Source organism: Panthera tigris, chromosome B4 (genome assembly GCF_018350195.1).
Source record: "Panthera tigris isolate Pti1 chromosome B4, P.tigris_Pti1_mat1.1, whole genome shotgun sequence".
NCBI classification, from domain to species: domain Eukaryota; kingdom Metazoa; phylum Chordata; class Mammalia; order Carnivora; family Felidae; genus Panthera; species Panthera tigris.
In genome coordinates, this window is record NC_056666.1 from 88,622,687 (window position 1) to 88,647,312 (window position 24,626).

A 24,626-nucleotide genomic window follows, 5' to 3' on the forward strand; every position below is an offset into this window, starting at 1 on the left:
ATAGCCATCGGCCATCTGTGTGGCGATGTGCAGTAGCATTCTCAGTACTATGGGCATGTATAGGACAGGATTAACATTTCAGGAAAGTCACATTCACTTGTGGGGAAATAGGTTCTACTTACATAACTGGGTTAGAAAAAAAGCTTAGGGTGGAAAGCTGCCACCATGGGGTGAAAAACGCCCAAGGTTAGCTGCCGAGATATTGTAACGGGATCATGAGTACTTTCCATCCGACACCAATGTACTATATTGTACTTTGATCACAAACCCCGCTTGCCCCCCAGACCCTTTGCTTCTTACACAAGTTAATGATTACTGTCTGATTGTTTTCTCCGTGTCCACGTGTGTAAGGTCTTGTTTTCTCATGTTCACCATGTGGGTAATATCTTGCGAGCTCAGTAAATACAGAGCCGAAACCCCTGTTCAGGGCTCTTGTCCCCAACCGGACATTAGCCTCTCGTATTCAATTCTGCATCCGCTCTCTTGAGGGACGGGAGAGAACTCCAGATTCAGTCTGCGACAGTCACTGTCGTGGATATTTATAGAGCTCTTAGTCTGTGACAGGCAGGTTTCTACACATAATCTCACCAATTCATCACAAACCTCATGAGGTAAATACTATTTTCTACATTTTATAGATTAAAGCATTGAGGCTTAGGCCAGATAGCTTATCGAAGGTTACACAGTTAGGAGGTATGATAGGCTTCAAACTCAGACATTTAACCTCCAAACTAATTAACTCTGATGTAAATAAGTAATGGTTAAATATATCAGGTAATTTTCAATTTTAAGAAAGGATGGACTTTTAAAAGATCAGCCTTGGGGCGCCTGGGTGGCTTGGTCGGTTGGGCGTCCGACTTCGGCTCAGGTCATGATCTCATGGTCCGTGAGTTCGAGCCCCGCGTCGGGCTCTGTGCTGACAGCTCAGAGCCTGGAGCCTGTTTCAGATTCTGTGTCTCCCTCTCTCTCTGCTCCTCACCTGTTCATGCTCTGTCTCTCTCTGTCTCAAAAATAAATGTTAAAAAAAATTAAAAAAAAAAAATAAAAGATCAGCCTTAAATTTAAAATGTGAGTAATTCTCAGGGTGCCTGGCTTGCTCAGTTGGTTAAAGCATCCAACTTCAACTCAGGTCATAATCTCACAGATCTTGGGTTTGAGCCCCACATTGGGCTCTGCGCTGACAGTGCAGACAGAGCCTGCTTGGGATTCATTCTCTCCCTCTCTCTCCCTCTCTCTCCCTCTCTCTCCCTCTCTCTCCCTCTCTCTCCCTCTCTCTCCCTCTCTCTCCCTCTCTCTCCCTCTCTCTCCCTCTCTCTCCCTCTCTCTCCCTCTCTCTCCCTCTCTCTCCCTCTCTCTCCCTCTCTCTCTTTCTTTCTCTCTCTCTGTCCCTCCCCCCCACTTTCAAAAAAATAATAAATTGTGAGTAATTCTCAAATAATACAACTTCATTACGAATTTTGAAAGAAATAAGAAATGGGTTTGTTGTCATATTCAATTGAAGTTGAATCCTCTCAGTAAAAATTATGCATTCATTGACTCATCTTTGAGGCAGAGTGTGAATGTATATGTTCCAAAATGGCTGCTTATTTTGTAGGAATGCAATTTGCATATATAGTGGTGATCCTAAAAACCATTAAGCTTGACCCTTACTGATGAAAAAGAAACAGAATGATTATTATGCAGAGGCATCTAGAATCCTTTATGCTTTGTGAGCTTATGTAGCAAAATCACTTTTATAGTGAGCTATCTAATAATTATTGGAAGAGTTGTGAATACCTCTAGTGAGGAAAAAGTCAAGACATTTTTAATGCATAACATTTTATATATGAAATGACATGGAAGATGCTAAATGTATCTTTACTGAATCAAAGCATTGTAAATAATTAAGAATTCAAGTTGAGACCTTTTTTATATATTCCTCCCTTCGTTCTATTTGTGTCAATAATATGTCTCTTCTCTTATTAATTTCCTACGCTAGACCATGATGAATGGATCTATTGGTATAAAACAGTCATACACATTTCCCATAGAATTTGTATTTTGAAACAGTCTCTTATTATTACAGAATTAGTACATGTACTTTGTAGAAAATTAGAAAAAATTACATGCAAAAATAGCATGATCACATTCTTACCACCCCAGATCATCACTGCTAAAATGTAGACTTTTTTTGTGTCCACATACACATTTTTATACCAGAAGAGTATGAAAGCATATTTTTATACGGCTTTTAGATTTTAGATTATACGGCTTTTTCCTAAACGGAAAATTTTAACTCCTCTAATGGCCAGACCATATTCCTAGACCCCCCCACAAAAACATTTTATAGCTAGTATGTCTAGCCTAGACCAAATTTAGGATCACACATTGCATCTGGGTGATGTGTTCCTTTGGTTTTTGTTTTTTTTTTTTTTTTTTTAATCTAACAAAGCCCCTATTGAGGAGACATGGACAGTTGTTCCTCAGAACATCTCAGCTTCTGGATTTGTGTCCATTCGTTATGGTGTCAGTTAACCTGTTTCTCTATTCCCTGCATTTCCTACAAAGTAAATGTTATATAAAGGCTTGATAAATTCAAGTTAAGCACTTTGCAGCAGATTACACTGTAGGTTATGTTGCTGTGTCTTACGTAGATACGTAACAACATCTGATTAAACCACCAGTAATGATGCTAAAATTGATCACTGGCTTGGGGTAATGTGACTCTGATGGCTCCATCAGAGTTAAGTGTTTTCCCCTTGCAACAAACAGGGTATTCTAAAACTTCTTGAATTTAGAGCCTATTAATTTGGAAGTATACTTATTTTTGGTTAGCAAAATGCTTTTTTTTTTATTTTGAGAGAGAGTGCACAGAGGAAGTGGAGGGACAGAGAGAGAGAATCCCAAGCAGGCTCTGTGCTGCCAGTGCAGAGCCAAATCTTAAAACTCTGTCCCACAAGGTGTGAGATCACGACTTGAGCCAAGATCAAGAGTTATGCCCAGCCAACCGACTGAGCCAGCCAGGTGCCCCCAAAATGCTTCTTTAGAGTTCAAATTAATTATGTAAATGAAAGGGCCGCCTGGCTGGCTCAGTCCGAAGAGCATGCGATTCTTGACCTCATGGTTGTGCATTCGAGCCCCACATTGAATGTAGAGATTACTTAAGTAAATAAACCTTTAAAAAAGTGTTGTAAGTTAAAGAATAACATATTTTTAGGCACTTCAGATTAATCACTTTTCACATGTACTGTTTGAAACCCTATTCAATGGAATCCTCTTTTATTAATTACTACAGTTCTAAAAAATCTAATGTAACACTTTGATAGACTAGTTCAAGTCTTTTCTGTGTATTTGAAGATAATATAATGTTTTTTTACAAATATATTTAATAATTCCAATTTGTCTATTTTTTATAAACTTCACCTTTACCTACCACTGTTAGTTTGAATTAATATACCTTTGTCTCTGTCTCTCTGAGAAGTGGCTATCGATGTGGAAGCATTCTATTTCTAAGTAATAGCTATTGGATTTCTTCTGGAATTTATTTTTAATCTTAAATTCTCCGTTGTGCTTTGTTGCAATTATTAACTTAATTTTGTGATGAACTCTACCCTGCAAACAACACTTCTATAAATTTAGTATGTAAATGAACTTGATCAAATTCAAACTAACAATGTAAGCTATCAGACCTCTAAAGTTTATCGAAGGTAATATAATGAAGAAAATGATGGCTCAGTTGTTAACCAAGTATTAGTTCAACTGGAAATATTTGAATCTAGTATACCAAACAAGGTTTAGACATTTGTGGGTACTGCAAATACAGTTATCTCTAGGGAGAAGGGATGAGGTGATTTAGGAGAGGAATTTGGAGACTTTAAAAGCAGTATATATGTTTCACACTTTTCCGTAAGTATGCCACATTTTATATTTAAAAAAAGAAAAAAGTAAAATATGATGAAAGCATGACTTAAGTATTAATGTAAAGCATACCAATGCACTTATACTTTCCAGTCTTACAATATTATGATTTTTCTTTTCATAGAGCTCTGAGTAGTCTTCTTTTGTACAAAGCTTATCTACTGGGTAGTTGTGGTTTCTATTTCTGAGATCTTTAATGTGGAACAAAAATGCTCTGGATATTTAGTGTTTTCACAATGTTGCATTTGGCACAACTTTTGCCTAATTTGGTATCAATTTTGTTTACTCTTAAATCTTTTTTTTTTAAATTTTGTTAATGTTTATTATTTATTTTTGAAAGAGACAGAGCATGAGTAGGGGAGGGACTGAGAGAGAGAGAGACAGACAGACAGAATCCAAGGCAGGCTCCAGGCTCTGAGCTATCAGCGTGGAGCTCGATGTGGGGCTCAAACCCATGAACCGTGAGATCATGACCAGAGCCAAAGTTGAACCCTTAGGTGCCACCCAGTCACCTATTATACCACCCAGGCTCCTTTAATACCTATTTTAGTAGATTTATAATATTTAATAAATTTATAATAAATACAAATTGCACATATTTTACAATTGGCTGGGAAACATATAGATGAATTGTTGGAGAAAAAATGTACAAGAGTATTAAAGAGCACCTACTGGCTGTGTGTGTTCACAGTGGCCTTGGTCTTGGTCACTGTGCTTCGGAGCAGAAGTAGACAAACTTTTTCTGAAAGGGACTAGGTAGTAAATACTTAAGGCCTTGTGAGTCATATGGTCTCTGTCGCAATTACGTAGTGCAAAAGCAGTCATAGATAAGTAAGCAGTTGGGTGTGGTTATGTTGCAATCAAACTTTATTGACCACATCCAGCCCTTGGGCTAGATTTAATCCACTGGCCATAGCTTGCTGACCTATGATTGAGAGAATGAACTGTTAGTTAATCCAGAGTGTCACTTAAGCAGAAGACTGTTTAAGATGGTTTCTCCCCTGAAAGTCCTAAGTAAATTTTCGTTTGTAGAGTAACAATCTCTTAGCTTGAAATCAGGTAGCAGATGGAATATAGTTAATTTCACAACAATAAAGGATGTTTATTATGTTACTTTAAGCATAAATGTAAATTATAAGAAATATATTATAAATATTGTTATAAGGAATATATTGTAAATATTGGCCAAAGGAAATTTAATTGGTTTGGGAGAATAAAGGCATAATTATAAAGGAAAATAGATTGTAGTTTTATAAATAAAAGATTTCACATTTATGTGAAAGATTTCACATAATGATCATTAGTATCCCCAACAATAAGTGCAAAAAAGACTGTAACTGGGGCACCTGGGTGGCTCATTCAGTTAAGCTTCTCCCACTTGGTTTCAGCTCCGGTCATGATCTTGTTTGTGGTCGTGGGATCAAGCCCCATGTCAGGCTTTACTCTGGGTGTGGAATGTGCATGGGATTCTCTCCCTCTCCCTCTGCTCCTCCCCTGCTTGCTCTTGTGCACACACATGCACACACTCTCCTCTCTCTCTCTCTCTCAAAAAAACAAAACAAAACAAAACAAAACAAAACAAAACAAAACAAAAAAACAAGAAAACAAAAGACTGTAACTAATTCTGTTATAATCGGGATGCATTGCAACCCAGAAGTAAAATCCTGCAGGCAACAAATATTTGTAATTGAATGTGGAGATTTTCAAGTGATTATGATTTGCTAAGAAAAAAGAGAGGAGAGTACAAGTCTCATTTCCCATAATACCTAGATCTGTAATCAAATTCAGCCTTCTGTATATCTGGAATTCTTAAAAAATTTTTTAATGTTTATTTTTGAGAGAGAGAGAGCGCATGAGCGTGGGAGGGGCGGGGAGGGAGGGAGACAAAGAATCTGAAGCAGGCTCCAGGCTCTGAGCTGTCAGCACAGAGCCTGAGGCAGAGCTCGAACCCCTAGGCCGTGAGATCATGACCTGAGTGGAAGTCGGACGCTTAACCAACTGAGCCACCCAGGTGCCCCTATATCTGGAATTCTTAAAACAACTGGTGATGTGGCCTCTTTCAGTCCATCCTCAAAAGGTATTCAGAGGAACACAGTCCTCAACAGTAGAATTCCATTGGTACTTTGTCCCATGGCTCCTGCCCGGTAATAATAAGGTATTTGTCATCTTTTGGTATAGTTTCACAGTTTCAAATTACTCCCTGTAAAAGTTTGCAGGTCACCTTGTCATATGAAGGATAAATCTTTGTTACTCTTATGGAATACTGCAACAGAATAATCCCCTCCTGCAACTAATTTTCCTGGTAAAGATATCTGTCATGTATTTTATTAGCCATTTATACAGAATGAAATTGAAATTAGATTACATCATATACTGCATGTCGTGTTTACTTTATCATTTTTAAGTAATCCTCTGTCCTAAAGCTTTTAGCCTTATCCTTTTGTCTCTAGAGACATGTGTTTAATTAAAAAGCAGCTTATTCAGAGTTCAGATTTTTCTTAGTTTGACGTATGCCCACACATAATAGTATTAAGATTTATCCATGAAAACCTGCCAAATTGGAATACTGCAGCCCCCATTTGGCCTGAACTCCTATTAGGAAGATGATAGAGAGATCATGGTAAATGGGTTAGGATAGTGTAGTTATCATGTGAACTGATTTGTGTGTTTTTATCCTTTTGTGATTGAAAGGGGATTTAAAAACTGAAATGGGTTAGATGACTAAAGTAGATGGCTTTAAAAGTTCCTTCCGGTGGAGATGCCGTGGGCTTTGTTAAAGGAAACTGCACCCGCCTATTTTCCACCTGCAGCACAGGCTGCTCTAAGTCTCTAGGGCTGGTTGTTCCATCTTGGCTGTGAATGTTGAAAGTCGCCTAAGGCATGGTCCTTGGCTTTCTACCTCTTGGTCCCCTGCCCTGATGGCTGCTGGATTTCTGTCACCAGTCCTGATCATCTTGCAGGGCTTCAGATTTGTATCCAACTGCCTTCTGGACTACTCTGACCAGATGCCTAATGGGCATCTTGAACATGTCGTACGCTCAGCTTTTTATCTCCATTTCCCCTTTCATCGTCATCATTCTCCATTCACATAACTTTTTCTCATCCATTTTTTACACCTTAGCAAGTGGCATGCCTTTCCACCCATTTGCGTAAACCAAAAACCCAGTTCTCTCATTTCTCACATATAAATGCATCGGCAAATCCTGTCATCTGTACCTCCTAAATATCCCAAATCTTGCTATTTCTTGCTGCTTGTGCTGTCTCCTAGACAAAGCTCTTCATCTCCTGCCTACACTTAGCTTTCTAAGATGTTACCCATCTTCCACTTAAGACCTTCTAATCAGTAATCCATTCCCCTCCCAAGCAGCCAGAGTATTAAATATAAGCCAGACCTGTTGATACCTATTTAAAATTCTCGAAAGGCTTCCCATTGTCTTTAGAATAAAATCTAAACTATTCACCAAGACCTTATGTGAACTGGCGCCCACCTGCCACTCCATGTCATCTTTTGCAACTTCCTCTTTAGTCACCATATGCTTTGGGTACATTGGCCTCTCTATTCCCCAGACTCCTGTAAACTTTTTCCTGCCCGGGCCCTTTCTACTCATTGTCTAGGACACTCTTCCAGAGCTTTGCAGATTCCTTCTTTTCATTCATGTTGCACCCAGCTGCCCTGTATAAAAGACCCACACCCTTTCCCCCAGCACTCCCTAGTTCTCTGTCTTCTCCATAGCATTTACCACCTGACCTATTTATCTGGGCTTGCTTTGTTCTCTCTCCTTCTTTGTGATTTGATTCCGGGTGGTTACAGAGATTTGTCCTGGAGATAAAATGCATCTGGTGGCAGCTCCTCTGAGGAAAATAATTGCCCATGGAGCGGGACATGTATTAGGCCACAAAGGATTATTGGTCCTGCTCAGTGGCTCAAGCATATGCAACCTCCATTCTCCTCCTGTTTCCTACTTTGTATCCATTTCAGTGTACCATTTTGACATTTTTGTTGCACAGAAGAAACTCAAAACAAGTTTTGCTAAATGCGTGGCTGAGGTTATTAAAGCACAGCAAGAATTAAATTGTCAGCTCTTTATGGACCATCAGGAACCCAGACATGAGAGCAGGTGTGCAAAAGTTGCCTGTAGAATTTTAATCATCCAGTTCAGTCCCACAAGATGCCCATCTCTCACAAAACAAGTTTGTGGTTTCTGAGGTGAAGTACTGAATAGTAAGAGAGAGGAAAATAGTAAGGGACAAAGATAATTTATTCAGAAGAAATCAACTTTCTTCATTTGACATCTGAAAAAACTGTGAACTTACCTATTTCTGGTCCTGGGTTATGTGAAAACTGTTTTTGCAATTGTTTGCTCAGGTTGCACTACTGTAGAAAGACTCAAAGTAAGAGGTAGACCAAGTCTTTACCCAATACCCAGGACTCTGGAATGGTCAAAGCCGAAGCTTATTAATTAAAAAGCCAGAGACGGGACCCAGGACAAAAGATCAAGGAAGCCTCTCTGGTGGAGGCAGGAATGATGAAGTTAAGGTAGAATACTTCTGCAGAAGAGTTCCTTCTCTCTCCATTCTCATGACACCTGCAGTCACCTAGGAGCTTGGGGCTGCCCTGCGAATGATATTGGCTATTACTATTCCGAAAACACGTGTAGGACTTGTTTCCTTTGGAGTGCCATTATCTTCACTCCCATCTAGGACCAAATTTCTGCCCAGTAGGGCTTCTCATGTCCTAAGAGTTTATACAAACAAATTCTCTCCCTGAATACCTGGGATCCATTTATACCTGACTGTATAACCACCAAGTATATATATCAGCCAACCTCTCAGCCTTTGGAGCAAGATGAAGTGTTTGTCACAGTTCTCAAAACCTGGATTTCATCTTTACTTCTGATACTATTTGCAACCCTTTTGCCTAAAGAAGCTAGCTTACTGTGGTGATTTAGACTAATACCTAGTGGGATATATCTTGACAGCTCTTAGGATATTAGAAAACGAATTCTCTTCTACTTCCAACACTCTTTCCTTCCCCAATTTTAATCCATAATTTTATGTGTCCATTCAGGTTTCCACCCATCAGAACAGCACTGTTTTGTTTTCATGAAATATCTTACTGGTTTCTTATGTATTTTCATCATGAAAGGCACTTGGGTTATAACTCAACTCTTTGTGCAGAAACTGGCTTTTCTTATCGTCATCAATAATTCATAAGCTCCATAGAATTACTTGAGGCCTTTTAACCAAGTATCGTGAATCTTAACATATCCAGTGTCATTTAGCTTCCAGTTTAGAAAAGAGACGATTCTGTGACTGGCTTTGCTGTCTCAGGAGACCTTGAAAGAGAATTTTATTGTTTCTTTTAAAGTCCAGGGTGCGTGAAAAACCTAGAGCATAGACAATGCTGCGTATCAGAAGTAACAGAAGCATGCTAATTAAGTGATCTTCTAGATTGATAAGCTCCCTAGGGATCAGAGAAGGCTCTCGTCCACCAAGTTCATCACAGAAGCCTCCATGGTGAGGTATAGCATTCAAAATCCAGAAGACACCTGGGGAGTCCTTCTGGATTGGGTGTGAAGTCACACGCATACTTCTCCCCAGCCTCTTAGGAAACCGCAGCTGAAAGCCAGCCTGCCTTACTAGGTCCAGACCTACCAAATCCACCTGGCCCCAGTTGGATGCGGAAGCATGCACCGTGCTTTCCTAACTTTGACATTTACTCCCCCAAAGAAGCAACTCTTAGAAATTTGAGTTTAAGTCTGGGACTAATACAAACTTAACATGTATTTTTCAGAACTCTACCTCAATTAGGTAGTTGGAGGTTGAATTTCTTTATTTTTTCTTTCTCTTTTCCCCTTGCTCTTCCTTTCTCTGTTGAAAAGACACTTGGTTTGTGTGGAGGGTGCTTTTCTCTAAGTTGTTTCTTCCTCTTAATATCAATTTTCCATGAACTCCCACTGAGATCTGTACTCCTAAAATAAAGCAGCTTCATTATAATCAAGCTGAATCTGTCTTCTTTCAGAATAGTGGTATGTTTTGAAGCACAAGTACATTTCAAAGAAATGAGGCCGTTTCCTTTCCTAATTCCTGTTTTCACAAGATGAGGTATTACTGAAAGGTGGAATAATTTTTTGGTCCCTCTGATGTGTATAAAACGGCTACACAGAACCTTTATGGATTTTGAGGCGCAAAAGGAATAAAAGAGGACTTTGTTCTTCTGAAACTAGAATTTTTTAATTAACTGAAGATCATTCTCTGTATTTGAGTGTAGCCGATTCCGCTAGAAATGTATCAATGATGAGACTGCTGCATTTCACAACTGCATTCTGCTTGCATTTGTAAATGTGACATAGCATTTTTCTGATTTTTTAAATCAAATAATATTTAATCAAGGATATTCTCTTGCCCACTAGTAGAAATAACCACCAATGGACAGGGTTACAGTCCCTTTTATTTATTTATTTTTTTTGAGAGAGAGAGAGAGAGAGATAGAGGGCACAAGTGAGCAAGGGGCAGAGAGGCACAGGGAGAGAGAAAGAAGGGGGGCTCAACTGAAGCGGGGTTTGTGTTCATCCAAAGTGGGGCTCATGCTCACCCCAAACGGCTCAACCCCAAGCTGGAGCTTACCTGATGTGGGACTCGCGCTCACGAACCGTGAGATCATGACCGGAGCCAAAGTCAGATGCTTAACCGACTGAGCTACCCAGGTGCTCTACAGGACCTTTTTTAAATCAGTGTTTTAGTGTAGTGCTTCTCAAAACTTTTAATGTACGTATTAATCCCCTGTGGATTTTTTTTTTTTAAACTTCAGATTATAATTCAGCAGATCAGGGGTGGGGCCTTAGATTCTGCATTTTTGATCAGCTTCAGGTGATGCTGATGGTCTATAGACCACACTCTGAACAGCAAGATTTTATAATGTCTTCATAGAAAAATCCCAAATTTAATAATTCTGAAATTGGAGTGTGAGGGTAGAAGTAAATATGTTGACATTTCAAAGGACAGGTCAGTGATTGAATCTGTACCTTCATAAAAACAGAAGTGATGGGGGCGCCTGGGTGGCTCAGTCCCCTGAGTGTCTGACTCCGGCTCAGGTCATGATCTTGTGGTTCGTGGGTTTGAGCCCTGCATCAGGCTCTGTGCTGACAGCTCAGAGCCTGGAGCCTGCTTCGGATTCTGTGTCTCCCTCTCTCTGCCCTTCCCATGCTCATGCTCTGTCTCAAAAATAAATAAACATTAAAAAATTAAAAAAAAACAAACAGATCTGATGGTTCATATCCTGGTGGATGTTACTTCCTTTGTGCCCCTCTAGTGTTCTTTTAGTAGCAAAGTAATGGACAACTTATATTCGAATTCCTTGAGAATGGAAATTACATTTTACTGTATTCAGTCTTCATATTCCTGGAGCCTAGCAAATTCCCAGGCACCTAGTAGACATCTAATTACTAGGTTAAACTGAATCAAATTGAATTGATTGGATTGCATTAGAACAATATAGGGATGACCCGGTTTTGTACCTTTTAAAACCACTCCCTCTTTAGGAGATTTATATTGCTTTTATGTACAAATTTAAAATTCTTTCAGTAATTTATAGCTGACCAGTATCCAGAGTTATATTTTTTTTTATTTTTTTTAAGTTTATTTTATTTTTGAGAGAGAAAGAGAGCATTAATGGAGGAGAGCAGAGAGAGAGGAAGACACAGAATCCGAAGCAGGCTCCAGGTTCTGAGCTGTCAGCACAGAGCCCGACGTGAGGCTCAAACTCACGAACTGCGAGATGACCTGAGCCGAAGTCAGACACTTAACCGACTGAGACACACAGGCACTCACATCCACAGTTATGTTTTTAAAATTGTATTCTCTTAAAATGCAACATGAAGAAAATAAATGCAAATACAAATTAAAGATAGTGAAGATTTAAGAATCCCCGAATTCTCTCTCTGATAAAAGGACTTTGTCAGTCATTTCTTATTCACAAATTTTGTTCTGGGGATAAGAAAGAAGGCATTCCTGAACTTTTTTGGCAGATTCAAAGCTGTTTTCTCACTTCTGAAAGAGTACAGATTATTATTGAGTTTAGTAAATTATGCAGATCCAAAACATTATAGTTAGTATGTTTGCATCCTACATGGATTTCAAAAAAATCGTAGGATCAGTATGCACAAATAACCTTAAATGCTATTTTTTATTATTTCCTTTCAGTATTTGCTTTTGCTTTTATTTTTTAACAGCTTTCTTTAGATATTATTCACATACCATATAGTTCACTTATTAAAAGGCTACAATTGGCTTGTAGTATATTCAGAGTTGTGTAGCTGTCACCACAGCCCTTTATAGAATATTTTCATTACTCCAAAGAGAAATCCTATACCCCTTAGCCACCACCATCACCCCAGTTTTTACATCCCCTAGCACCATTAATACCTTCTGTCTCTACAGATTTACCTATTGTGGACATTTCATATAAATGGAATCCTACAAGGTGTGGTCTCTTATGGCTGGTTTCATTCACTTAAAATAATGTTTCAAGGTTGATCCATGATGTAGCATGTTATCAGTACCTCGCTCTTTTGTATGACTGGATCATGTTTAGTTTTGTCAATTAGTTGGACATTTTTAGGTTGTTTCCACTTTTCAGCCATTATTTATAATACTGGTTTAGGGGCACCTAGGTGGCTTTGTCAGTTAAGCGTCCAACTTTTGGCTCAGGTCATGATCTCACGACTTTTGGATCAGGTCATGATCCCACTCATGACCTCGTGAGTTCAAGCCCTACATCAGGTTCTCTGCTGTCAGTACAAAGCCCACTGTGGATCCCCTATCCCTTCTCTCTCTGCCCCTCCCCCACTCATTCCCTCTCTTTCTTTCAAAAATAAACACTTTAAAAAATAATGCTGCTTTAAACATTGATGTACCAGTTTTTTTGGAATTTTTTTACTTTTCTTGTGTGTATTACTAGAAGTGGAATTGCCAAGTCATATGTTAACTGTGTGTTTAACTCTTTGATGAACTGTCAGACCCTTCCAAAGAGGCTACAATATATCACATTCCCATTAGCAGTGTATAAAAATTCCAGTTTCTCTACATCCTCCCCAATGCCTGTTATTTGTCTTTTTCATTATAATCATACTTGTGGGTGTGATGTGGTATCTCTTTGTGGTTTTGATTTGCATTTCCCTGATGACTAATGATGTTGAGCATCATTTCATGTGCTTGTTGACCATTTGTATGTGTTTTTGAGAAATGTCTGTCCAATTCCGTTGCCCATTGTTTAGTTGGGCTATATGTCTTTTTATTATTGAGTTGTAGGATTTCTTTATATATTCTGGATACAAAGTTTTTAGATCAGATATGATTTGCAAAAAAATTTCCCATCCTGTGGGTTATCTTTTTACTTGATAGTGCCCTTTGAAGCACAAAAGTCTTCAATTTATTTTTGCTTTTGATGCTGTATCCAAGAAACCAATGCCTAATGCAAGGTCATCAAGGATTACTCCTGTGTTTTCTTCTAAGTATTTTATAGTTGTAGTTGTCACGTGTAGGTCTTTGATCCATTTTGAGTTAATTTTCATATATGGTGTTCTTTTATTTTTTAAGTGCTGTGATCTTGGCTACCATGCAAGTCTGAACAGAGCCCTGAGAACATATCTCTCTGCAGAGTATAATCTTGAAACTTCCAGACATGAAGGCTTAGACATTATTGAGAATGCGGTTGACAATTTGGAGCCCCGGAGTGATAAACAGAGATTCATGGAGATGTACCCTGCAGCATTCTGTCCACCGATGAAGTTTGAGTTTCAGTCTCACATGGGTGATGAGGTCAGTGGTTGACACACACACACACACACACACACACACACACACACACACACATATATTGTAATGTTTATTTATTTTTGAGAGAGAGAGCGTATGAGTGGGGAAGGGACAGAGAGAGAAGGAGACAGAGGATTCAAAGTGGGCTCTGCACTGAGAGCCGGGAGCCCAATGCATGACTTGAACTCAGGAAGCATGAGATCATGACCTGAGCGGAAGTCAGATGCTTAACCAACTGAGCCACCCAGGTGCCCCAGTAATTGATTGTTTTAAAATTAATGAATTGTCTTTTTACTTATGTTACTCTTCACATGCTGTATCCCACCAGTTGTCAGAACTCTCAGTTGTTTTCTCTCTCCTGCCTTTGCATGGGATCTTAGCATAGTTATATGCTAATATCAGCCATTACCACCTTTGGGTGAAATGCCTACAAAGGCCAAACCTACGTGCAAACTCAGTGTTTTGTAAGCACTAACCCATCTCAGAGTTCATCCTACCTCTACCTCTAGACATTCCAATTTAAATTCAAAACAAACTATTTTGCTGGCCCAGTAGAATCTACCTGAAGACTCCCTGTGATCTTGATTTAAAGATTTTCACAAAGAAAAATAATTGTAAATGGCAGGAGAATGGGAGAGAGGGGAAAAAAATGCAGAACATTTATTTAAGACTGTAGTTGTCTCCAAACTGGTAAAATGAACATTAGACATGATATATTGTATCTTGGGTTCTTTATATGAATTTAGCTTTCTGTCCTATTTTACCCAAGGGGAAAAAAAATCCACCTAATCCGTTCATGAGTTACAGTGGTATATTTTATTATCTGCGGCTGGGAAAACAAGAAGACCCAATTAATGAGCACGCTATACAGCACTTGGTATCCCAGCTGTGCAAAACAATACTCAAAGATTAACAACTCAATTTTAGCTCATTGTGGTGACAGTATGTTTTTAAAAATAGATATAATAGCCATGACAGATTTCTTCAACGTCATCTTTTTTTTCTGAGACACCTAGTGTTAATACTTATAAGTTATATGTGTGCATGCTGCATTTCTAACCTAATATTATATTTGCTCGATTTGATAGAGTAAAATACTCGATTAGAAATGGTGAGCAGTTTTTCTGCCAATAGCACATGTATTTGATAGGCAAGTGGCTTATCCTACCCAGAGTTGTGTTTCCAAAACCAAATGATTACCGTTATATTTTTTAGTTATGGATATGTCAAATATACACAATGATAAAATATCACAAATAAGTGACTTCAGTTGGGTTAGTACTTTTTCCTTTTTTTTTTTTTTTTTACTATTATTATTTTTAATAAAATGAGTCAGTTGCCCTTTTTTTTTATGGCCTGTTTTGCCAGGGAGCAATAATTTCTGTGATGTCTTAGAGACTCCATTAAAGGAAACCCCCATCTGCTGGAGCATTTCTATGACAAGGAAGATGAAAAGAAACGATTTTGCTTCTGGTGCAATTTTAATGAACTAAATATAATAAAATTAAAAGGCTCTAATTGTGACCTTAACCGTAATTGAGACCATAGCCAAAATATCTTTCTGCCAAAGACTACAAGGGGCCTCTTCCTGTTCATGATGAATCACGTGATGTGGCCGATTTTGGTAAAGCAAGCCATGGTTAAAAGATGATAATAGTTACGTCTTCTGAGTTTTTACTGTGTGCCAGACAGTGTTCTAAGTGCTTTGTGTATGTTAACTCATTCCATCCCCACCACAACCCCATGGTGTAGGAACTCCTGTTATCCCCATTTTACAGATGAGGAAGCTGAGGGTTAGTAACGTTACACGGGTACCCGTCTGACTGTCACTAGGAGGCTCTGTGGCCTCCCCTCCTTTTGCCTGTGTGGTTCGTTTGGATCGTCCCTTGCACTCTGCCCTCTGCCCCCTGCCCCATCGTCATTCAGAATTCCCACAAGTGAGACCTCAAGATCAGAGCTCACTCTCCAGCAAGTGCCCCATTTTTAGAGCGAAGCTTCCTGCAGCTGCTGTCTTCCCAGTCATCCATCCCCAGGCCCCACAGCTGCGTTCTGCCCTTGCCCCTGACATAGCAAGTCCGTGTTTAAAACTGAAGTGTCGAAGCGCCTCTTGAAAGGAAATAGGTAATTGGAATCTTGAGCGGGTCAGAGTGACTCGTGCAGCATCTGAGCAGGAGAACCCTGCCTCTGGAGGGTGGCCCTGTTACAACTGCGGTTTCTGATTCCCCATCAGGTGTGTCAGGTCAGCGCTCAGCAACCAGTCCAGGCAGAGCTCATGCTCAGGTACCAGCAGCTGCAGTCCCGGCTGGCCACGCTGAAAATCGAGAATGAGGAGGTGAGTATACTCTCTGCCCCGCAGGGAATCCGAATTCTAATGGGACTGGAAGGCATTTGCTCGTGACCTAGGCATATTTAGTATTCCAAATGCGTCTCTTCATCAGGCATTTTTAGCTAAATCGTAGTTCCTAGAATACTCTCCTTGTAGAGGATGAATGCAAAGATTCTGTAGTCTACCAGAGATCAATTCTTCACCAGGGATCCACTGCATACTCATGAAAAAACACACATTTTATTCTTAAATTCATAGTTCATGTGGAAAACAGTTCCCATAAATGATTAAACTCAACATGTGTCCAAGAATATACAATAGTGTGTGAAATAAAACTTTTGACTGACGTGTTAATTTAATCCTAACTTTTTTGGAAGTTAGTACTTTGCTTTTATGTGTTCTCTAAATTTTTGGTACTGAACATGGCAGTACTTATACAATTAGTACAGAAATCCTATTTTAAAATAGCGCTTGAGTGAGAATAGGAAACTATTTATTTGCTGACATTACTGGATTTAAATGGATAGAACATAAAATGTGAATTATAAATATATGTCGAACCAGAAAGCAGTCATACAATTCAGCTGCCTGTTTCTGAAATTAATTTAATTGGATCCACATTCTTGTTAAATAAAATATGAACTGCATATGTTTCTAAGGCTCTCAGCTATCATTTACAGGAACCCAAATCAAACTTACTCAAGTCAGAAAGTTTATTTAGTGGTCAATGTTTGTATAGCCTCGGGAATGATTGGATCTGTGTTCCGATGATATTATCAGGAATCTCTCTTTTCATTACTTTGAAGTTGTATTTTTTTTTTTTCAACTTAAATCCAAGTTAGTGAACATATAATAATGATTTCGGGAATAGAAGTTAGTGATTCATCACTTACATATAATACCCAGTGCTTATACCAACAAGTGTCCTCCTTAATGCCCCTTGCCCATTTAGCCCTTACCCCCACCAGAAAACCTCAGTTCGTTCTCTGTATTTAAGAGTCTCTTATGGTTTGTCTCCCCCTCTGTTTTTATATTATTTTTGCTTCTCTTCCCTTATGTGCATCTGTTTTGTTTTTTAAATTCCCCATGTGGGTGAAATCATATATTTGTGTCTTTCTCTGACTAATTTTGCTTAGCGTAAGTGATAGGTATTTGATAGGGATTGCATTGAATATGTACATTGCTTTGGGTAGTGTCGACATTTTACAATATTTGTTCTTCCAGTTCATAAGCATGGAATTCCATTATTTTGTGTCTTCTTCAATTTCTTTCATAAGCTTTCTAGTTTTCTGAAGTTGTATTTTCGTATGTGTCGGTAGTAGTTTTCCCTCAAATTGGGATAGCCAAAGCTACATGGTCCTATAGCTTGCCATCTCACCTCATCCCACTGTCCTTATCCCTGAACTAGGATCCTTTATTGTCCTGAGTTAAGTCGTGCATACTTCTGGACCAACCAATACACGCAAGAAATGGGATTCTGTCATTGATCACCTTATATATTGTGCTCATTCATAGAGCCCTTTGGCTGACAGCTCCAACAGAAACATGTTTTTCTAGAGACAGTTCCTGAAAGGAAGGAATGTGAGATAGAAAAAGAAAACAATAATAATTCACCTTGATGAAATGATTAACCAAAATTCACTTTGGTGTACCCTCTTTTATTTTAATCCCACTGAGATGTTTTTAGCTACATGAACACATTACTTGTTTCTGTTCAGAGAGAGTGATGTGTTTCTAGACCAGTATAGTTTGGTCAAAATGCATTGCAGCTTTCTGGCTTCCATTCTTTCTAGAAGAACCAAACCACCCCTTATTCAACCGTGTGTTTAAGATGCAGCCATGTGATGAAGTCTTCAGTTGCTGTGTAAAGTCCCACAAATGAGCCTTTATTGCTCTTCTTGAAGTGTTTTAGAGCTTAGAGTTTTGTGGAGGCATCACAAAATACTTGCCTAATGCAGTTTATTGGCTTCTGATAGACCTACAGTTTGTATGTCTAGTGACTTCCTGTTGTGGTGGTGTTTTTGTTTTTGTTTTTGTTTTTGCATATCCTCCTGCTGTTTTATTTGGAAACAGCCTCTAAACTCTAGGAAAAGAACGTGTTGTGCCCAGGGTCAAAACTGGCGGCCCAGAGACCTGTTTTGTTTGCCTGCCACAGTTTTTCCCTGTTAAAAATGAGAGTCTGGTGACTGACCCCGGATTGCCTCACAAAGGGAAGAGCTGGGGTACTTGAGTTCCACTTTGCCATAGCCGTTCAGCTCCCAGTTTTCTTCCATTGGACTGTTCGTTTCTGTCGCCCGTCTGGCTTCTGCAGGCCTTTGAGTTTTTGACCCTTCACGTATGCCCTTTTGGGCACAACGTAGAAAAGCAGTGTCCTGCTGATAGTGGCAGGCAGTGCTTTCTGAGAATTAAAAGATTTATTGCAGTAACAAATGAATTAGGTTGTCTTGAGGTTTCTGATGAGCATGACTAGTGGTTTATGATCTGTTGGATATGGAACAAATTCATTGTCATGGAATGGGATTCCCATTGAAAGGAAGATTTAAATTGAATTTTTGACAATCGATAGATTTCCATTGGTATAGAAGGAGGAAACAATGTTTCACTATATTTCAAGATGCCCTGGAGGAACCTTGGTTTCCCAGAGCAATTTGGTCATCGTCCAGCTCCTCCCTGAGGAAGAGCCAAAGGTGAAGCTCAAGTCAGATGATGAGAGACCTTGAGAGCTGACTTGAGGGGTTTTGTTACTGTGGGTCCGTTCATTTCAGTACAATAAATATTTGTTCAACAACTTGTACGTTCCCCGTATTTTGCCAGGTGCGGAGAGTACAGAGATGAATGTCACAGTTAGCATCTATCTAGCATGAGAGCCAAACCATAACAAGTCATTTGTATCATGTAAAAAATAAGAGCCGGGACGTGGGAACAAAATTGCAATCGTTGCCGACTTTGGAGTCCTGTATAGCACTTTTCTCTACCAGAAATAGAGAATCTGCCTCTGATGGAGGCAGACCTCCACTGATAGAGGTCAGAAAAGTGACCTGTCACTATCAGATCAAAGTATACAAGTAAAGAAGCATGTATAATTCTGTATAATTCTCTGCCTCTGCACAAACAGCTATACACAAAGTCCAGAATTCACTGGAGAGAGTTTGGCTAACTAAAAATAATGACTGCCCAGCGAAGAGATAAAAGTTGAAAGGGAATTTCATCCAAGTTTACAAAAGCATGGACAGTGTAGCTAAATAGAACACGAACCTTTTCACCAAATTTTAAACAACTACAAATAATGGGCACCATTCAAAACTGTAGGAAGCCTTCTTAGAAGGGAATTTACATGCTAAGAGCCTACAGGCCATGGATACGTTTTGTTTGCTCCACAGCATTTGATTTTTAAAACTTAGTTGCTGTCATTTAAAAATTAGAAGTTGGGGGCACCTGGGTGGCTCAGTCAGCTAAGCATCTGACTTCGGCTCGGGTCATGATCTCACAGTCCGTGAGTTCAAGCCCCGTGTTGGGCTCTGTGCTGACAGCTCAGAGCCTGGAGCCTGCTTTGGATTCTTTGTCTCCCTCTCTGCCCCTTCCCTGCTCACTCTCTCATATTCATTCTCTCTCTCTCTCTCTCTCTCTCTCTCTCTCTCTCTCTCTCAAAAATAAATAAAAATTTAAAAAATTTTAAATTAGAAGTTGGGAGTAAAAATATCTATTTCCAGCTTCTAAACAATTAGAAAGTCTGATCACACTAGACCTGCATTTCTGCGAGGTGATGACTGGCTTGGGCTAAGATGCTCCCCTTAGACGCAGAGCATGTGCTTCCTGTTTGCCATGCTCCCCACTCAGCCCGCTTGCCTCATTTTCATCACTTCCTTGGCCCTTGAAGATATCTGAGCTTGCAGCACAGGCCTTAGAACAAAGAGAAGCATTTGTGAAATGACCTCAGGATACTCGCACATAGTAAAAGCTGAATAAGTTTTGAGAAGGGCTTGATTGAATTTGGGGTGGATACCCGTTTATAATTTGTCACTTCACAACTTTACAGGGCAAGCCTTTTAAAATGAGCCTTCAGTCTCATTATGCTACACTCTCATATCCCTGGTACCTCAATCTTCACGATTTCAAGTTCCAGTCGGCTGGCTGACAAATATTTATTAGTGCCACCGTGGGTTGTGCACATGGAATTAACAAAGAGCCTGCTGCCCATGCTTTATTCCCATTTTTGTTTGTTTGGTTTTTTTTAGTTGTTATTAGAGAGTGTGTGTTTGTGTGTGTGTGTGTGTGTGCATGCGTGCACATGCACGCAAGCAAAGGAGGGTCAGAGAAAGAGAGAAAATCCCAAGCAGGCTTCGTGCTGTCAGTGTAGAGCCCTACTTAGGGCTCCATCCCACAAACTGTGACATGACCTGAGCTAAAATCAAGAGTTGGCTGCTTAGCTGACTCAGCCACCCAGGTGTCCCTTGTTTTCTTTAAGTTTTTTATTTGAAACATTAGTAAACATTACTTTTAAACACAACACTTTCAAACCAACTTACATCTGAATAATCATCTGTACCTTTGTCACTATAAATATTCTCCAGACATGTTCCAATCTAATGTCACACCATCTTACACATGTTCTTAAAGTTCGTTTTTAACATCTGTTACAGGGATTTCAGCTTAGGGGACATTCTCTTTGCTCCTTTCTTTCAAAGCTAGCTCTGGAGTAATTCCCCATACAACTACATTTCCCTTTCCTTAGAGTTCCTCTTTCCGTCCTTTACCTACACACAGCCAAAGAAAAGGAGAATGAATTGTAGAACTAGAACAATTATACCTTTCGTATTTTTAGTACAGCCTTAGTTTTAAGTAGTTTGCCCGATTTTCAGACCATTTGTCCCAATATTTGTCCAGAAAATAGTTTCCATAAGCATTTCACTTCAGTGCTATGACTAAAATCTCACGTATAAAATGAGTTTCTTCTAAGTTATAGTAGATTTACCCCCTTGAAGGGAATGGAAAAGAGAGAAAGCTGTGATTCCTCAATTAATTTGCAACACTGTGTAATAAACTGACAGCCCCATATAAATTTTCCTAGCTTTATTTAAAATCTTTCACTGACAGTTTACTAGGGAATAATTCACAGACTATTCTAAAAATATATTCCTCACACAGGATATTTTCAACTGTAATGAACAAGACTTTACGTAAACCTTGAAACAATTTTCATGACCTGGGTAATTGAGGGAAGTAAGAGATGTTTTGGTTATCTACCTCAGGGTTGAAAAGTCATATTTCCCTCAAGAATCACATTCCCATAATATCATTGACTACAGCAGAATCCCAAGTCATGTAAATCTGTGATCAAACCCTTATGGGCAATTATCAGATGCTTTTAAGACTTGGTATAAGATGTGGAGCTTGATAACTACTTAATCATAGTTACTATTTCTGATCTTCTCTGTGGCTTTAACTTCATTTTTGCTTAAGTATTTTTTAATTTATTTAAATGTTTCTAACTTACCTGCAACCTTCTGTTGATGAAGTTAACAGTAGAAGCCTAAGAAAAGATAACTGCCATTTATCCATTAAACGATAGCATCATCTTGGGCCAAAATTGAAAACAGGGATCATTTGTCTTTCACTGAAAACACATATTTTTAGAAGCAGTGTGTGTGTGTGTGTGTGTGTGTGTGTGTGTGTGTGTGTGTGTGTGGTTTCAGATAAGCTTTAACTCCCCACAGGAAGCAACTTGATCCAGAAGAATACCAAGCAGAGTGAGGAGAGTTTCTAGAAAGGGTCTAGAAGTGAGTCATGGGCTAGGGCACCCTAGAAAGGATGGCGAGCTCAGGATGGCTGATATTCACGAAAGTGCATGTTGCTGGCTTGTGCTGAGTGTTGTTTTGATGACTGTGGATTTGCAAAGAGGATGACTTCAACCTCTACCATTCATTTAGTGAAGCCTTTGGATGATCTGTTCTGTCCCAGGCACTGTGCTAGTGACTAGAGATACAAAGATTAATAAGCTGGCTCTAAACTCAAGTTGCTTCCCCTATAGATGGCCAACATCGCCCTCTAAACAGTGAGGTAGGTGCTTGTGAGAAATGGGTTTGGCATCGCACTCCTCATTATCCAGCACAGGCGAGGTCACTGGCATCTCTCTGTACCAGGAGCGAGGGGTGTCATGGCAAGATGCTCTGCTTCTGCTCCTGCCTTCTGTGCCCTGTGCTGGCAGTATGGCGCTATACCCTTGGCTAGTTAACTCTGGCACTGATCTGGTCTCTGTGTGTGTGCACATGCATGTGTGGTCTCTGTGCGGTAATATTTCACACATCTGAAATGATACAGTGCTGTAAGTGAAATGCATCTGAGGTCAGTGATGGCAAGAAGTAAGTAGGTAAGTGGGGAAGGAAAGGCAGAGCTGGGAGCCATCTTCACACATGGATTGATGAGTCTTAAAGGTTGAATGGGCCTGAGGAAGGTGCAAGGCACGGTGTCATAAAATAATGTTTGTGTTAGAGGTTGGACCGTGTTCCCCCAAAATGTATATGTTGAAGTCCTGACCCCCCCACTACTTCAGAATATGACTTTGAAGACAGGGTCTTCACAGAGGTAATTAAAGTGAGGTCAGTAGGGTGGACCCTCATCCAGCGTGATTGGTGTCCTTATAAAAAGAAAATTTGCACGCAGAAACAGAGAAGGCCATGTGAAGAGACACAGAAGATGATCATCTTCAAGCTAGACCTTCCCTCATGGTGCCCACAAGGAACCAAGCCTGCCAGAACCTTGACCTCAGACTTGTAGCCGCCAGACCCGTGGGACGATAAACTGCTGTTGTTTAAAGCTCCCCAGCATGCGGGACTTGTTCACAGCAGCCCTAGGAAACGAATAGTGTGTTTAGAGAATGAAACCAAAACAACTGTTTTGTCTTCTGCGATGATTGTTAAGGTCCTGTGAGTAAAAAGGCAAAAGAGTCTGCAGAAGCCCGAGACAGTCCCCTCTTCTCCACGGTTCATTTGGATTGTCATCTCAGAGTCCAGGCCACCTGGGCACTCCTCCACTGCGGTACATTCTTCAGGTTTTTCTTCATTCCTTGTCACGTTTTTGGCCTCTCCTGCCAAAGCTCACTGCGTTTTCCTGCTGCTGATGGGGAATCATTACAAGCCTCGTATCAGCTATTTCATATTTGCCTCATTATATTCCCTCCTGTGACTTATTAACATGACTAGTGTGTCAGAAGCTGGTGTTATTCTTTGTCGAGAACATCCCATGGGATAATATGTAGTCCCAGCCATCGTGTTTGGTGTTTTCTGTCACATCCTTTATTTTTTATGACAATTCCAAATTTAACCATGACACTCTTGCTTCCGAAAAGAAAGTTCAGAAAAGGAAAAAAAAAAAAAAAAAAGCGGTGTTGTTAACAATGGCAGGGAATCACGAGGCTGCCGCTGGGTCCACAGTTTGTGGGCCTGTTACCATGGGCCCTGGTGGGTGTGGATCCTGTCTAGCCCCTGGGCGGATGCTACTGCCTCCAAGACCTGGGTCAGTAAGTCTGGTGCTGGGACAACGGTTCACTTCAAGACCCACGGTTGGTCCACAGTGTGTCTGTTACCAGGTGCTTGAATGGGTGTGGCACCCTTCAATTACCTGGACAGGTTTCTGGCCGGCGGGACTGGCCCTGTACCACAGATGAATGCAGCTGGCACAGAGTCACAGGTCCACTTCAGGGTCCATAGCCAGGACCAAGGTAGGCAGGCCTGCCTCCAAAAGCACAGACAGACACATCTCCCACCTGGAGCCAGGTTATGGGGCCACTTCAAGATCTGCAGATGGACTGAGGTCAGCAGGTCTGCCTCCAGGAGCACTGAGAATCATGCTTTCTAGCAAGTCACTGAACATGCGTGACGGCTCCATGACCAGTGCTGAGAGGGACTGGAACTGCATCATGGGTTTCTACACAGTTCATAGCTAGGACCAACGTCAGCAGGCCTGTTACCTGAGGCGCAGGTAAGTGTGACTCCTCATGGGTCCCTTGGCAGGTACTTATGGTCGCAGGACCAAAGCCAAACAAGACTGTTATGAAGCCCACAGCGGGACTTGGCTGTTTCTGGCTCAGTAGCCAGGACTATGGTTGGCAAGCCTCCCACCTGGGCCCATGCCTACTTTCTCAAATTGGTCCTCCTCAGTCCTGGGCTCCACCAAGGTTTTACATGTTCCTACCTGGGTCCCAAAGCTCCCACAAATGCACTTCTGTCCACAGATGGCTGCCAGATCATTGTTGTGGTGGGGCAAGAGGGAATAGCAGGGGATCTCCCATTTTCTCGTCTTGCTGATGTCACCTCTAGGGTGGTGAGTGTTTTCATTCAGCCTATAAATATGTAATCATGACTTCTTAAAGCAACCACTTACAGTATTGGGTTTTTTTAAAGTAACCATTAATCTGTTCTTTTCCAGTAATATCTCTCCTTTGCATTATGCGTATCCCCAGCAATAATGAACAAGTCTGTTAAATTTCTTTGTGTTTTTTGTTTTATTTTATCACATGCCCTCTTTAAGCATCCGAACTAACACTGGTTGCCATTATTTCTTCTCTAAACGGTATTTTCTTGTTTAAAAG

At 40.2% G+C, this 24,626-nt stretch overlaps 1 protein-coding gene across 1 annotated transcript in view; it reads left to right on the plus strand.

Annotated features, from left to right (window-relative positions):
• The window catches only part of SRGAP1 (SLIT-ROBO Rho GTPase activating protein 1), a 281,933-nt gene that overhangs the window by 193,835 nt on the left and 63,472 nt on the right, over positions 1 to 24,626 (plus strand). Inside the window, 2 exon segments of the mRNA XM_007082210.2 lie at positions 13,495 to 13,716; positions 15,944 to 16,045. Of these exon segments, the coding sequence (XP_007082272.2) occupies positions 13,495 to 13,716; positions 15,944 to 16,045 (324 nt within the window).